The sequence below is a fragment of the Ranitomeya variabilis genome, chromosome 5 (assembly GCF_051348905.1).
Source record: "Ranitomeya variabilis isolate aRanVar5 chromosome 5, aRanVar5.hap1, whole genome shotgun sequence".
NCBI lineage: Eukaryota > Metazoa > Chordata > Amphibia > Anura > Dendrobatidae > Ranitomeya > Ranitomeya variabilis.
Window position 1 is genome coordinate 283,914,934 of NC_135236.1, and position 17,365 is coordinate 283,932,298.

A 17,365-nucleotide genomic window follows, 5' to 3' on the forward strand; every position below is an offset into this window, starting at 1 on the left:
GCTCACTGGCTCTGAGCGGTTTCAGCCTTCAATTCGGGCAGAGTCATTGATCTCAGATATTGGCTGCACTGTCGATATGACGTCAGCACTGCAGACAATAACAGACACTGGAAGCAGCAGAGACTCGGCATTAGACCTGAGGAGATTGAGTAAAGCATGGTCTGCTTTTTTAAATCAAACTGCAGCTGAGGTTAGAGTATTTTTATCATTTGCTATTTATTTTTATCATATATGCTTAATTGCAATATTTTTGTTTATGCCTATGTAAAAATCATCAATAAAAATAAATTTAAAAAACCCCAGACATAATAGAATGTCTCTATTGAACGCTAGTTTGACACAGATTTAAAGCCATACTTCCTAGCTCCGTATTTGGAGTCTATTAACAATTACATATTTGTTAGGCTATGTTCCCACAATGAATATTTGGTGAGTTTTTGACATTGCAGATTTTCTGCAGCATTCCTGCACTTATTAGGTAAATTAAGTTGCTTTGTTTTCATTGTGTTTTTGAGTTAGCCTTTTTTAGTTTCAAAAAGTTTTATTGAAATTTCAACATCAACATTCATGAAATGAAATTGCAATGTGAATGAACTCCCTCGCAGGGGAGTCTATTACTGAATAATATAACAACACATATTCCTTATAGATACAAGGGTGGACAAGACAAAAACAACACAAGGGAAGAACATAAAGGAAAGATAAAATTGTATTTACTTTTTAATTTATAACAAACGTTATCCCTACAGAATCAAATTGCTAGAGGGACAGATGAAGAGTCTGACTCAAGTGTAAATTAGGTTGCAGATCCATCCAAGGGCCCCATATCTTAAAGGGAACCTGTCACCTGAATTTGGCGGGACCAGTTTTGGGTCATATGGGCGGGGTTTTCGGGTGTTTGATTCACCCTTTCCTTACCCGCTGGCTGCATGCTGGCCGCAATATTGGATTGAAGTTCATTCTCTGTCCTCCGGAGTACACGCCTGCGCAAGGCAATATTGCGGCCAGCATGCAGCCAGCGGGTAAGGAAAGGGTGAATCAAACACCCGAAAACCCCGCCCATATGACCCAAAACTGGTCCCGCCAAATTCAGGTGACAGGTTCCCTTTAAAGAACTGATTCCACATATCATTTCTAGTGGCCTCAATGCGTTCATAGAACATAATGTTATTCATCCTTTCCTTAACCATATGTAGCGACAACGTGGGGTTCCTCCATTTCGAGGCAATGTGAATTTTAGTAGCCATAAAGAGAAAAGAAACCAACTTAAATAGATTTTTAGGAAGAGCTGGGTGTCTCGCCCCCAGCAGAAAAACAGAGGCGTCTAAATTGGTCCTTTTCCCCGCCAGTTGGTCAACTAGAAGGTTTATCTTTTGCCATAAGTTGGACACCACTGGGCAAGTCCACCATATATGTTTCATGTCCCCAGGTAGGTTACATCCCCGAAAGCATAAATTCGAGACATTGGGGAATATGCTATGGAGTTTAGTTGGTACTAGATAAGTCCTATGAAGGATCTTGATCGAGGTTTCCACTAAAGATGACTGGTGGCTGCCCTTAGTCAGCGTGTCACAACACCTCCTCCAGTTCTCCAACGTCAGCTCGACACCCAACTCCTCCTCCCACCGTCTCATGAAACCCAACTTCTTCATATCATGGGGTGGGTTTATAATAGAATAAAGCAAAGATATTGTCCCCCTTCCCATTGGGTCTGAAAGGCATTTTTGTTCATAACCAGAAACAGGAACGGGGCGTTTGCCATGAGTTAGACTACCTGCAAAGTGGAAAATTTGATTAATGTGCATTATTTCTCTAATCGGGGGTTCAAACTTCCTCACGAATTCTGCTCTGTCCAACAGGACACCGAAGGGGTCACACAAGTGTTTTATTGTGGTAATCCCCTTCAATATCCACCAAGTGAACAAACGTGAGTCCAGACCAGGAGTGAACATCGGGTTACCTAATATAGAGGTTAATGGGGAGGGATCTGATTGCAATGAATATTTGAATCTAACTCTTCTCCACAAATTGAAAGAGTGAGCAGTATAAGGTGCTGTTAAAAATAGTTGTTTGGGGATTTTTCCCGTAGACCACATAAGACCTGGCAATGAGAGTGGCTTAATAAGATGTGACTCCAGATGAACCCACCTCGGCTTATTATTTTGGGCACATATACTTGTTAGTTGTGCTATTTGTGCTGCTTTATAGTATAGGGATAGATTTGGAAGCGAAACTCCACCATGTCTTCTATGGAAGAACATTAATTTTTGAGGGATTCTAGCCCTTTTGTTCTGCCATATAAATTTAGAAATCGTGGCGTGAAGACCTGAAAGCGTTTTAGCTGAAATCGGTATTGGGAGAGATCTAAAAAGGTACAAAAACCGCGGGAGGGTCACCATTTTTATTGTATGGATTCTACCCAACCAAGATAGGTTTAGTGAAGCCCACCTAGATAGGTCAGTGTGAAGATTCTGGATAAGTGGCGTGTAATTCCATTTATAAAGGTTAGCTCTGTTTGTTGTAATATTTATTCCTAAGTAGGTTAAGTAATTGTCCCTCTTTGTGAATTTAAATTGGGAGGTGATATTATCCTGCATAGTTTTGCTGGTATTGATAAAGAGAGCTTCTGATTTATCTATATTAATTTTCAGCCCTGAAATGTCTTCAAATATTTTAAGCAGAGATAGGAGATTGGGAATTGTTGTATAGGGATTGGTAATAGTCAAAAGGAGGTCATCTGCAAACAAGCTAACCTTGTATTGATCGCCTAAGTTATTTAATCCAGTAATGTTCTGATTCGTTCTAATGGCTTCTGCCAAGGGCTCCATGGCCAGAGCAAATAATGCCGGGGAGAGTGGGCATCCCTGTCTGGTACCACGCTGAATAGATATGGGAGAAGGGCTCAACGTCGGGAGCTTCAGATACGCAGTGGGAAAGTCATAGAGTAATTTAATACATTCCATAAACTCCCGAGTGAAACCGAATTTAGATAGGACATGAAAGAGATAGTTCCAGGAGAGTGAGTCGAATGCCTTCTCAATGTCTAAGGCTAGTATTAAAAGTTGTTCCCTGCGGGAGTTTGCCGTGTGGATAAGGTTTATATTACGTCTGATATTATCTGGGGCCTGCCTAGATGGGATGAACCCTACCTGGTCCTTGTGAATAAGAGAGGGCAATATGCGATTTATTCTACTTGTGATAATTGCAGTGAATATTTTTAAATCCACATTTAGTAAAGAAATAGGCCTAAAGTTCTTGGTCAGTAAATGGTCTTTTTTTGGCTTTGGTAGAATTGTAACATGTGAAATCAGAAACTCTGGGGGCATTTTTGAGCCATGAAGGAGGGCATCTCCAAAGTTTTTGATGTGGGGTGAAAGAATTGCAGCAAATTTTTGGTAATAAATGGCCGTGAGTCCATCAGGGCCGGGGGCCTTTCCCTTTTTCAACTCTTTGATAACTGATTGGATCTCTTCCATAGATATTTCGGAGTGTAGTTGTTTAGCTATTGCATCTGTGATTTTAGGTAGGTGCAGGTTTTGTAGAAATTGTTGAATCGGGTGAGGAGGTAAGGGTTTGGGCTGGGTATATAAATTTTGGTAATATTCGTGGAATGTTCTATATATATTTTCTGGGTGGGACGAAATCCTCCCCGAACCATCTTTTATTGAAAAAATTGTGTTGATCATTTCCCTAGAACGTAACTTGCGAGCTAATAATTTGCTCGGCTTGTTAGCGAATTTGTAAAATTTGGCTCGCGTCCAAGTCAAGGCCTTCTCAGTTCTAGTGGTGAGGATAGCATCTAATTGAGTTTTAGTCTCCTGAATTTGTTTGGAAAGGTAGAGAGAGGTGGACATCTGGTTGGCTTGTTCTAATTTTGCTAATTTATTTTCTAGTCTGGTTTGTAGTTCAGTTCTCGTTTTTTTCCTTTGAGCAGCCAACTTAATTATTGAGCCCGTTATAAATTTCTTGTGTGCCATCCAAATGGTTCCGGGGGATACATCACCAGAAGTGTTAAATTTAAAATATTCGATTAATTCGTCCTTAATTGTATTTGTGATCTCAGGGTCAGTAAGTAGTGATTCGTTAAGTCTCCATCTGTATAAGCTAGAGGTGGACACATTAAATTTAAATACTGAGAGTACAGCGTCATGGTCAGACCATGCTGAATGTATGTGGCGTGAGAATAGGACTGTGGGAAGTGAGGTGGTTTTTGTCAACTGAAGATCTATTCTAGAGTATGTTTTGTGGGCGGGAGAGTAGTACGTATAACCTCTATTATTACCGTTCATCTCTCTCCATATGTCTGCTAGATGATGGTCCATTAATAATCGGGAGATTTTTTTTCTCACATTTTTAGTGATGTCAGTACGTCTTATAGCATTGCTGTCTAATGTTGGATTTATCGTGAAATTAAAATCTCCGCACCATATCAGGTGCTGGAAAGAGTAGGTATCCAGCTTGTTTAAAATGGATTTAAGAACCTGAACTTGAGACGAGGCCGGGAGGTAGCTATTTACTAAACAAAGTTTTTGCCCTTGTAATGTGCCTAATAAGATTAAGAACCTACCCTCATCATCTGATAGGGAATTTGTTATCTGTATTGGGAAATTGTTTTTGAGGAAAATTGCTACTCCTTTTGTTTTACTTGTGCCTGAAGATGTAAATACGCGAGAATAGTTCTGGTCAAAGTACTTTGGGCATGATGAGGTGGAGAAGTGTGTTTCCTGAAGACAAAGGACATCAGGATTCTGTTTTTTATAGTCCAGGAAGGCCTTTTTACGTTTGATGGGGGAATTAAACCCCCTCACATTATGGGATAAGACCCTACACATAGACGGGCTGAGTTAGTATTGCATATAATGGCTTACCCCTAAGTTTTCTCCCAACCCTGAACATCTCCCGGTAACGATCCACCTGGAGGCCATGCAAAGAAGTAGAGGATTTAGAGCAGACATCTACGGACCTACTTAAAGCAAACACAATAGAAGGGGGGGGGGGAGAGAAGACAAAACAAGACAACATAGAACAAACATTTATAACCAAATGGGCTAAAAGCCCCTGTAACTTAGTGAACTGGTGGTCCATATTATGTGGAAACGACCAGGCTTCACTAAAATGGGTAACATGTGAAAGCCCCTAACAAGTCCAGCCCCTTCGAATTGTCAAATAACACGGGTATCCATAGTAAGGCAATAATGAAACTTCATACAACCATAGGACCCCGTGTAAACATTTACACCGACTATCCATTTCAAATTGGGGGGGAGGAAGGGAAGAGTAGGAGGGGAGAAGAGTTGGGGAGGGAGTGAGAAGGAAGGAGGGAGTGAGGAGAGGTAGGGGTGGTGGAGAAAAAGTTGGGGGGGTGTAAGGGGAGGATTAGAGGGGAAAAAAAAAAAAAAAAAAGGGAAGGAAGGGAAGGAGGGGAGAAGGGGGAGGGGAGGGGGGGTAAAGGGAGGAATATAAGTAAGCTCCTTAGGAGGTATCAAAATCCTCCAACTCCATCCGAACAACTTAAATCATTCTTTCGTAGATGAGCTCCCGCCCTCTTAGGTATTAAGCACAGAGAGGAACATTGATTGATACAGTTAAATGGGAACGCCTCGTCGTTCAATATTTTTCAGGTGACATTCGCACGTTGGCTTCTTGTTACACTTGGGATCTCTTTCCACTCCCTCCTTGGTCTGGGTTTCCTCTGAGGCAGAGGTTGTGGATCTTCTGAAATCTTGAAACCCAATTGCTCAATCACACGTCTTCCTTCCTCAAATGATCGACATGTAAAGTGCTTATTGTCGTGGGAGAAAGACAAGGCGAATGGGAAGCCCCATCTATATCTTATTTTGGCAGCTTGCAAAGTTGTAGTGAGTGGTCTGAACTCCCTGCGCCTGTTCAGAGTGGCAGGAGCAATGTCAGCATATAGATGAACTGAGTTTGGAACACCTGGGAGATTTGGGGAGTCCCGAGCTGCTGTTAAAATGAGGTCTCTGGTCTCTTCATAGTGTAATTTCAAGACTACATCCCTTGGAGTATTATCAGACCTTGGCTTGCCCAGTGCTCTGTGTATCCTAGTGATGTGTAACGTGGTCGGGTCTGCCTGTGGGAGAAGGGCAGAGAACAGACCAGATGCAGTCTCTTTCAGTGACACTATTGATTCAGGGAGACCCCTTATGCGAAGATTGCTTCTCCTTGATCGATTTTCATAGTCCTCACACTTAATTTCTAGCTCATGAATGCGCTCCATTTGTTGTCTTATTTGTTCCTGATCTTCTTCAAGCGCATCTGCCACCGTATCCATTTTGTCTTCCAGTGAGGAGGTGCGCTGTAGTATCTCCTGCATTTGTGCTGTGACTGATTTCATAGCAAGAGTCAGCTCCTGCCTGAATGTCTCCTGGAGGGTTTTTATAAGAATAGCTGTAGGCACCACAGTGTCCTCCTGTGCCAGCCCCTCCCCGTCATCCCCCGCGGCGCCCTGCCGCGTGGCGAGGGTGTTAGCGATATCTGGGGTTGGAGTCGTGGCCGCCATTTTGGAGCTGCCAGAATCAGACAGCAAATCTGCTATTGAGCGGCTTGCTGGCTGAGAAGAGCCACCTTTCTTTGGCATGGTAACTTGCCAGTGTTCGGGGTAGGAGAAGGGAACTCCGAAGTCCTTTTTTGTAGTAGTCGGCGTGCTAATAGGGGCAATTATGGACTCAACGGGAATCGAAGCTCATTGCCGCCAAACCGCCTTCATCTAGCCTCAAGCCCGTGCCCCAAAGTATACTGATTGTGGAGTTGGTATTCAGATTAGGCACTAAGTTCAACATGGACACTAGGTGTCACTATTGTATCAATGAAGATGATTGAGGAACAGCAGAGTCTTATTAGTATTAGTATTTAGTTTTTAGCATTAGATGTTCTCTAAGTGGCGAAAGGTTATTGTGCTGTTGACTTATGAGTCCCAAGAGGGCACTGACGCCACAGGGAGGCTGTAGTCTAAATACCATATAACTCTTTGTTATGCATTAAGTTGTTAAAAAAGTGGCTATTCCTCTGTAAGTGCAGCACAAAAGATAGGATGAGGGTGGCAGCAAGGAGGACGCTGCGCTGAGCCGTGGAGGAGGGGTGGCCACAGACAGAGCAAGGCACACACCTATGTCCTCTGCAACCCCCTGCTGGAGCTACAAGATGGCGCCGGAAATGGCGGGAACTCCCCAGGGTCCACTCCGTTCACAGAGTCTCACCCCCCCAGTCAGAAGGCCGCCGTACCTGGCGGGGCTCGCTGTCTCACAGCCAGCAGCAAGCTCGCCGGGCTCTCCTCCGAGTTAGCCTTTTTTACATGCGTTTTTATTGTATTTTTGACGCTGCAGTTTTTCTCACTTTCCGGTATGTTTTGTATTAAATAAAGCTTCTTTGTTTTTGATACTTCCTGGTATTTAGCTTTAACAAAACTTTATTGATACAGTTATGTGTGGATTACATGTATTTTTAGTGCCATTCCGGATCGGATAGTCCCAAAACACACATGTGCGTTTTTACCTGCTCTTATACCATATCTAGTGGGGAACAGCCACAAAAAAACCTGTGTAACCGCAAGTGAAATTGACAATTTTATACACGCACGGCAAGTCAGTTTACACAGTGTTAAAAAAGCACAGTGGACCTGAGATTACTATAAATCCCATCCACTTTGCTGGAACTTTAAGATGCTGCAAAATACTCATAGATGGAACGTAACCTTTAGATACGATGTGCTGCAAATAGTATTTATTATGTTTATGTCATTTGCGAGTTGTTCCCTCAGGATTTGACATGGGTATGTGAGCACAAGCCATGCCCTCTTCTCAGTTGTCCTCGTTCAGAGCAAATCACCCCACCGAGATCTTGCTGCGCTGTTTGCAAAGGTAAGTACTTAACAAGACGCTACTTTAGGTTACCATGCCAGTCTTCATATCAGGGCCACTGTTTTTCATGTTTTTGGAGAGGGCTTTGTTTTTTTTATGTTTAAGCTTTAAAAGTTCAATTCATGCATTTTAAAATAATTTTTTCTTATTTCAACTTTTTTCTGGCCGTAAGCTAGCATAATAGGTTTGAGAAATATTACCCATTTTCTTTATTTTGCTCAGTGTGCTAACCCAACACTTTCTTCGTTACAGAATGTGTGGTTGAGATTGAAGGGAGACGGGTTCCTGATGGAGAGACATGGACAGACAGGCAAGATCCATGTATCACCTGTACATGCACAGTGAGTATTAAAATACTTGAACAACCATTAAACCCTTACCAACATATGACGTACAGTTACGTCAAACTCTGGCTTCCTGACTTTGATGCGGGCTCTCAGATGATGGCTGTACTATTCAGCCACCATCATCTGCCTCTAACAGGTTGCGTGGAGCTGAGCTGTTAACCGGTTAAATGCCACTGTCACTTCCAAGGGGCGCAATTTTATAACCAGCCGTCAGCTTGTTCATGATCGACAGCTTGTTCGTGATCGCAGGGCATTAAAGAGTTTGCTATGACAGTTGGGAGTCTGTTGACGGTCCCCATGCCTGTAATGATATCACTCCTGTGAAAGCAATTCATAAGAGACCATGATTTTTGCTAAAAAAAAGTGCCCTGATGAGACTAAGAAATACAATAAAAAGTAATAAAAAATGTTTAACATAGAATAAAATATATATGTGTATATATGTATATATATATATATATATATACAGTATATATATATATATATATATATTCAAATTACCCTCCTAAAAAAATAAAAAAGTACACATATGTGGTATCTGCTATCTGCACGTTTGTAAAAGTCCAATCCATCAAAATCTTATAATTAAATAAGCTGATTGGTACACTACGTAACAAGAAAAAAGAATCTGCGTTTTTTTGGCTGCCGCAAAAGATACAAAGATGCAATCAGAGGTGATCAACATATCGTATTCATCCCAAAATGGTTTCAATAAAATTGGCAGCTTAGGACGCAAACAACAAGCCCTCACACAGTCCCATTGCCCAAAAGTTGAACACATTCCTGCTCTCGGAATGTGGCCACACAAGCTAATTTTTATTTTTTATTTTTTTGCAAATTTCCAGATTTTTTTTCAACACTTAAATAAAAAAAAATGCATATATGGTATCCCCATAGTCGCACTGACCTAAAGAATCATATTGTCTGGTCGTTTTTGCCATATAGTGAACGCTCTAAATAAACCCTCCCAAAAAATATTAACAAAAGTGCAAAAATGGAAAATCACCCAGTCGGAAAGGGGTTAATGCTGAGAGAAAGAAATTTCATGGACAGGAGTAGACATTTATGGTTAAGGGATTATAGAGATCATTGACACATGCGGAACAAATAATTTTTTCAGGAATGGGGAACCTTTTTCTGCCATTTGGATATTTATTCTATCTTTCAGGGGCTGTACAAAATTATCAATTGGAAAATTACACGCCATATTTGGTCAGACATTTAATTAACTCACCACTAATGTGATCGTTGGAGCTGCTTCTCTTTCGTGCGGCTGTGAAGTTAGGTGTTATTGATGAGGTTGCTACTTGTAACTGATTTTCCAGTTTTGCGTCGGTCTGTAGAGCTGGCAGCACTTTGCGATGATAAGTTTTGTAAAGAACTCGCAGCAGTAAGTCATACCGAACACAGATGTATATTACACTGTTGGTCTCCTCACAGTAGGAAATTCATCACTGCTCACATTACATTTATAGAACTCAAGCAGTGAGAGGTCTGCAGTATACATCACATAGGAGACAACAAGACTACCGTATATACTCGAGTATAAGCCGACCCGAGTATAAGCCGACCCCCCTAATTTTGCCACAAAAAACTGGGAAAACTTATTGACTCGAGTATAAGCCTAGGGTGGAAAATGCAGCAGCTACCGGTGAATTTCAAAATTAGAAATAGATACTCCATACCATTCATTATGGCCCCATAGATGCTCCACATAAAGGTGTGCCATATATACAATGCTCTGCACCGTTGCCCCATGGATAGCTGTGCCATATATATAATGCTCTGCACCGTTGCCCCATAGCTGTGCCATATAGTGCTCTGCACCATTGCCCCATAGCTGTGCCATATAGTGCTCTGCACCATTGCCCCATAGCTGTGCCATATAATGCTCTGCACCGTTGCCCCATAGCTGTGCCATATAGTGCTCTGCACCATTGCCCCATAGCTGTGCCACATTGTGCTCTGCACCGTTGCCCCATAGCTGTGCCATATAGTGCTCTGCACAGTTGCCTCATAGCTGTGCCATATAGTGCTCTGCACCGTTGCCCCATAGCTCTGCCATATAGTGCTCTGCACAGTTGCCTCATAGCTGTGCCATATAGTGCTCTGCACCGTTGCCCCATAGCTGTGCCATATAGTGCTCTGCACCGTTGCCCCATAGCTGTGCCATATAGTGCTCTGCACCGTTGCCCCATAGCTGTGCCATATAGTGCTCTGCACCGTTGCCCCATAGCTGTGCCATATAGTGCTCTGCACCGTTGCCCCATAGCTGTGCCATATAATGCTCTGCACCGTTGCCCCATAGCTGTGCCATATAGTGCTCTGCACCGTTGCCCCATAGCTGTGCCATATAGTGCTCTGCACCGTTGCCCCATAGCTGTGCCATATAGTGCTCTGCACCGTTGCCCCATAGCTGTGCCATATAGTGCTCTGCACAGTTGCCTCATAGCTGTGCCATATAGTGCTCTGCACCGTTGCCCCATAGCTCTGCCATATAGTGCTCTGCACAGTTGCCTCATAGCTGTGCCATATAGTGCTCTGCACCGTTGCCCCATAGCTGTGCCATATAGTGCTCTGCACCGTTGCCCCATAGCTGTGCCATATAGTGCTCTGCACCGTTGCCCCATAGCTCTGCCATATAGTGCTCTGCACAGTTGCCTCATAGCTGTGCCATATAGTGCTCTGCACCGTTGCCCCATAGCTGTGCCATATAGTGCTCTGCACCGTTGCCCCATAGCTGTGCCATATAGTGCTCTGCACCGTTGCCCCATAGCTGTGCCATATAATGCTCTGCACCATTGCCCCATAGCTCTGCCATATAGTGCTCTGCACCGTTGCCCCATAGCTGTGCCATATAGTGCTCTGCACCAATGCCCCATAGCTCTGCCATATAGTGCTCTGCACAGTTGCCTCATAGCTGTGCCATATAGTGCTCTGCACCGTTGCCCCATAGCTCTGCCATATAGTGCTCTGCACCGTTGCCCCATAGCTGTGCCATATAGTGCTCTGCACCGTTGCCCCATAGCTCTGCCATATAGTGCTCTGCACAGTTGCCTCATAGCTGTGCCATATAGTGCTCTGCAACGTTGCCCCATAGCTGTGCCATATAGTGCTCTGCACCGTTGCCCCATAGCTGTGCCATATAGTGCTCTGCACCGTTGCCCCATAGCTGTGCCATATAGTGCTCTGCACCGTTGCCCCATAGCTGTGCCATATAGTGCTCTGCACCATTGCCCCATAGCTCTGCCATATAGTGCTCTGCACCGTTGCCCCATAGCTGTGCCATATAATGCTCTGCACCGTTGCCCCATAGCTCTGCCATATAGTGCTCTGCACAGTTGCCTCATAGCTGTGCCATATAGTGCTCTGCACCGTTGCCCCATAGCTCTGCCATATAGTGCTCTGCACCGTTGCCCCATAGCTCTGCCATATAGTGCTCTGCACCGTTGCCCCATAGCTGTGCCATATAATGCTCTGCACCGTTGCCCCATAGCTGTGCCATATAGTGCTCTGCACCATTGCCCCATAGCTGTGCCATATAGTGCTCTGCACCGTTGCCCCATAGCTCTGCCATATAGTGCTCTGCACAGTTGCCTCATAGCTGTGCCATATAGTGCTCTGCACCGTTGCCCCATAGCTCTGCCATATAGTGCTCTGCACAGTTGCCTCATAGCTGTGCCATATAGTTCTCTGCACCGTTGCCCCATAGCTGAGCCATATAGTGCTCTGCACCGTTGCCCCATAGCTGTGCCATAGAGTGCTCTGCACCGTTGCCCCATAGCTGTGCCATATAGTGCTCTGCACCGTTGCCCCATAGCTGTGCCATATAGTGCTCTGCACCATTGCCCCATAGCTCTGCCATATAGTGCTCTGCACCGTTGCCCCATAGCTGTGCCATATAATGCTCTGCACCGTTGCCCCATAGCTCTGCCATATAGTGCTCTGCACAGTTGCCTCATAGCTGTGCCATATAGTGCTCTGCACCGTTGCCCCATAGCTCTGCCATATAGTGCTCTGCACCGTTGCCCCATAGCTGTGCCATATAGTGCTCTGCACCGTTGCCCCATAGCTCTGCCATATAGTGCTCTGCACAGTTGCCTCATAGCTGTGCCATATAGTGCTCTGCAACGTTGCCCCATAGCTGTGCCATATAGTGCTCTGCACCGTTGCCCCATAGCTGTGCCATATAGTGCTCTGCACCGTTGCCCCATAGCTGTGCCATATAGTGCTCTGCACCGTTGCCCCATAGCTGTGCCATATAATGCTCTGCATCGTTGCCCCATAGCTCTGCCATATAGTGCTCTGCACCATTGCCCCATAGATACTCCACATAAATCTGTGCTGCTGCTGCTGCAATAAAAAAAAAAAAAAAAACACATACTCACCTCTCTTGCTTGCAGCTCCTCGGCGCCATCTTCCCGGCGTCTCTCCGCACTGACTGATCAGGCAGAGGGCGGCGCGCACACTATATGCGTCATCGCGCCCTCTGCCTGAACAGTCAGTGCAGAGAGACGCCGGGAAGATGGCGCGACGCCCGGCGTGTGGAACGCGGACAGGTGAATATGACATACTTACCTGCTCCCGGCGTCCCGCTCCTTCCCCCTGCCTGTCTTCGGTGCCGCAGCCTCTTTCTCTATCAGCGGTCACCGGCACCGCTTCATTAGAGAAATGAATTATGCGGCTCCGCCCCTATGGGAGGTGGAGCAGCCTATTCATTTCTCTAATGAGCGGTCCCACGTGACCGCTCAGGGGAAGAGGCTGCGGCACCCGGAGACAGTGGGACGTGCAGGGGGGGCGCCAGGAGCCCCGGAAGCAGGTGAGTATATGAAAGTGCTCACCCGCCGACCCCACCACCGATCATGACTCGAGTATAAGCCGAGGGGGCACTTTCAGACCAAAAATTTGGGCTGAAAATCTCGGCTTATACTCGAGTATATACGGTACTTTATTATCATCAGATAGGAGAAAAAGTGAGAGCTTAACACATCACATACGAGACACTGAGACTGCCATATACATCATAAAAGAGACTCTGAGACTGCTGAATATACAATACATAGGAGACACCGAGACTGTTGTATATACAACATAGGAGACACCGAGCCTGCCGTATGCACATCACACAGGAGACACAGAGCTGTATATATCACATAGGAGACACCAAGACTGCTATACATGCATCAAATATGAGACAATGAGTCTGCCATACACATCACATAGGAGACACAATGAGATTTCTGAACATACATCACATAGGAGACACAGACTATTGTATATACATCACAAAGGAGACACGGGGCTGGTGTATATACATCACAGGAGACATGGGGCTGTGGTACATACATCAAGGGAGACAATAGGTTGCGCTATAGACATCACAAGAGACCCAGGGGCTGCAGTATAGACATCACAGGAGACATGATACTGTGGTATAGACATCATAGGAGACGTGAAGTTTGCAGTATATATGGATCGCCCCCATGCGCAGGGCAGTGGGGTACTCGGTACCGGGTCCCTCTGTCTCAGTTCTGGGGATGTCACGGTGGCCCGACCCGGTCCGTGGCCCTGCTAAGGGGCGCCCAATTAAAGGATGTAGTTTGTCAAGTGTTCGTGACGCCACCTGTGGTGTTCGGTCAGGGTGACCAACGCTGCTTAGGGGTCCACTGGGGTGATGTTATGGCAGCTAGATGGAATACCTTCCCACAGGTGAAGTATATCCCCAGGGCTTCCCAGTAAGGTAAATGATGATGGTGTAGGTCGCAGTAAATAACGAGGACACAAGGTTGCAGTCTCTTTACCTTTTACTGTAGACTTCAGCATCCACAATCCAGAGCACTGCTAACAGGGCTGGCTGAATCCGGCCAGTCTGAAGGCACATCCAGAGTTCCCTTTGCAGGTGGAAATCAGTAGACTTCCTACTAGCACCTGTGTGTTGTAGTACTTCCCTGCTGAGCACCATGGGATAGTCATAACAACTGTCATGTATGTTTCTGATATTCTCTCTCTCCGTCCCCCAGATGGTATGGATAGGACGACCCGTATGACGGGGTAGGCCTGGAGCTATTTTATAGGGACCCCAGAGACGCCCCTCTCCCACAATTTGCCTCCGTTGTCTTCATTAGGTTAAAGGTTGGGCAGCCAACTTGGAATTAACTGTCCTGCCATAGTTTGAAGTAATGCGTAGAGCCTATTACTCCCTCGGTGTTCCGGCCACCGGCTACGCGCCTCAGAAGGATGTTGCCGATCTTAAGGCAGAACTCCTCCCGGTGTTATCTCCTTGTGCTGTGATCTCCTTTCTCATTCTCCACAATATACTTTGCTTCTTGTCCTTTCTTAGGATGCTGCCGCAATGGGGTGCAGGCGCAGCTCCGTAACGTTCTATCTCGTGCTAAGTCTCTGCCAGGATCCCACCCCTGACAGGGACCTCTGTCTGCAGCTCAGATGTTCCTCCTTCTCTCCCTGTCTGCCTGACAGGTCATTCCTGGGTCTCACCCAGCAGCTTTCTCCCTAACTTCCTATCCAACCCCCAGTTTTACCCGAGTGTGAGGAGTGGCCTAATAGATAGAACTCTTTGCTCCTCCTGGTGGTTGGAGTGTGAAGTATAGTGTGTGGCTGTGATACCTGGTCAGGTGAACTCCTTTAGTACCATCAGACGTACCATCACTACCCCGGTGGAAGAGTGACAATACTGCAACCACCAGGACTCTGGGGCGCTGCATATACATCACAGGAGATGCTGGGGCTGCGGTATATACATCACAGAAGACATGGAGGCTGCGGTATAGACATCACAGGAGATGGTGGGGCTGCAGTATAGACATCACAGGAGACATGGGGCTTTGACATAAACATCAACAGGAGATGCCGGGGCTGCAATAGATACATCACAGGAGACATGAGGCTGTGGTATATACATCACAGGAGACATGGGGATGTGGTATATACATCACAGGAGACATGGGGCTGTGGTATATTCATCACAGGAGATGCTGGGGCTGTGGTATAGACATCACTGGAGGCATGCACCTGCAGTATAGACATCTCAGGAGACTCTGAGGCTACAATACATACATCATACTAGATGCTGGGGCTGCTTTATATACATCACAGGAGACATGGGGCTGTATTATATACAGGGTGGGCCATGTGTATGGATACACCTAAATAAAATGGGAATGGTTGGTGATACCAACTTCCTGTTTGTGGCACATTAGTATAAGGGAGACGGAAAACTTTTCGGTGACCATGGCAGCCATTTTGAAGTTTGCCATTTTGGATCCAACTTTATTTTTTCTAATGGGAAGAGGGTCATGTGACACATCAAAATTATTGAGAATTGCAAAAGAAAAGCAATGGTGTGCTTGGTTTTAATGTAACTTTATTCTTTCATGAGTTATTTACAAGTTTCTCTTTGTTTACAGCCACTGACATGTCACAGAGGTTAACACGTGAGGAACGGATAGAAATTGTGTTGAGTACCCGGGTCATTGCAGCAAATTTCAATGCAAGACATCCTACGCAAGAAAACTGTCACCATTCCCATGTTATTAAGGTGCATCCATAAAAATGGCTCACCCAAAAAAGTTTGCCTCATCACTGAACATAATGTTCTGTGTAAACTGAGGGTCCTGTTCCAATTTCTGTTTTGCCCATTCTGCAGATTCAGCGCGCCGATCTGGGTCATCCTCGTTGAGATGCTGCAGCAGCTGGATTTTGTAAGGGTGCGATTTGGGAGTAGCTAATATCCGCCGAAGTGATATTCGACTGATGTCAGATTGTTGCGCTGAATTTGCAGAATGGGCAAAGCAAAAATTTGAACAGGACCCTCAGATAAAACATAGAACATTACGTTCAGTGATGAGGCAAACTTTTTTGGGTGGGCCATTTATATAGATACACTTAATTAACATGGGAATGGTGACAGTTTTCTTGTGTAGGGTGTCTTGCATTGAAATCTGCTGCAATGACCCGGGTACTGCATTCACCAGACATCAGACATCAACACAATTTCTATCTGCTCCTCACGTGTTAACCTCTGCGACATGTCAATGGCTGTAGACAAAGAGAAACTTGTAAATAACTCATGAAAGAATAAAGTTTTGTTAAAACCAAGCACACCATTGTTTTTCTTGTGAAATTCTCAATAAGTTTGATGGTATAGACATCACAGGAGATGTTCGGTTTGTGGCACAGCCATCGTAGGAGACGTCGGGTCTGAGATATAGTCATCACAGGAGATGCTGGGGCTGCTGCTGCGGTCTTCTTCTGTGTGATGGGAGCACATTGTGCTCTAATTCCACCCATAGAGTACATTCTGACGTTGGCACTGGCAAGTGTCTGGACATAATCTTTCATTGCACACGCTGCAGCATTCAGGAGTGGATACTACATACACGAGCAGCAGGCAAAACTCAGCGGCTGGTCCAAGCACTGGGGTTCCCTGGAATCTGCCTGGGAGCCAGAAAAGAGGTCATCACGGACCGTAAATGGCCTGCGGACCTGTTGTAAAGGATCCAAATAATAAACCTAGACCTAGCATCAGCACTCTTAAGAACATTGATACATTAATTAGTTACCCATGAATAATGTGGCCATTTTTTTTCACAGCTGGGACATGTCGACTGTCAAATACAAGAATGTCCCCCCATTCAGTGCCAGCAAGGGGAGCTAAAAGTCAGGACGCCAGGCACATGCTGCCATGTTTGTCAGGGTGAGAACGATTTTTACACAAGGTCTTTTTTCTCTGTATATGGCTAGAATAACAGGTCTGTATTTTTTATACTGTATATGTCTATGAGCCTTTTAGTTCAGGTTAGGAAACCCATGAACTGGAAATTGCAGCCTGTACACCCACCATAAAATATGGATTTGTGAATAACTTTTTTAACTACAACAGGCTCTGCGCCAATACCTCATTAGGTCATCATATGGACATCATAGAGGAGGTAGAGGGAGTCGGTCATCATGGCCGAAAAAATGTCACACCATAACATTCAAACAAGAGGCCCCTAGGCATTGCAAGAACATGAATCAAACAAAGAATTCTGCTCTCGCTTAGTCCAGCTTCATTCCAAATAAACACACAGCACGCAACATCAGGAGAGATTGTGCATATACAATAGTTACATGTTTAATGGA

The 17,365-nt window shown here is 45.1% G+C and overlaps 1 protein-coding gene across 1 annotated transcript in view; it reads left to right on the top strand.

Annotated features, from left to right (window-relative positions):
• Positions 1 to 17,365, top strand: part of KCP (kielin cysteine rich BMP regulator) — a 144,873-nt gene that overhangs the window by 104,550 nt on the left and 22,958 nt on the right. The window contains exons 45-47 of the mRNA XM_077264383.1: positions 7,778 to 7,877; positions 8,130 to 8,218; positions 16,835 to 16,937. Of these exons, the coding sequence (XP_077120498.1) occupies positions 7,778 to 7,877; positions 8,130 to 8,218; positions 16,835 to 16,937 (292 nt within the window). The remainder of the gene's footprint in view (positions 1 to 7,777; positions 7,878 to 8,129; positions 8,219 to 16,834; positions 16,938 to 17,365) is intronic.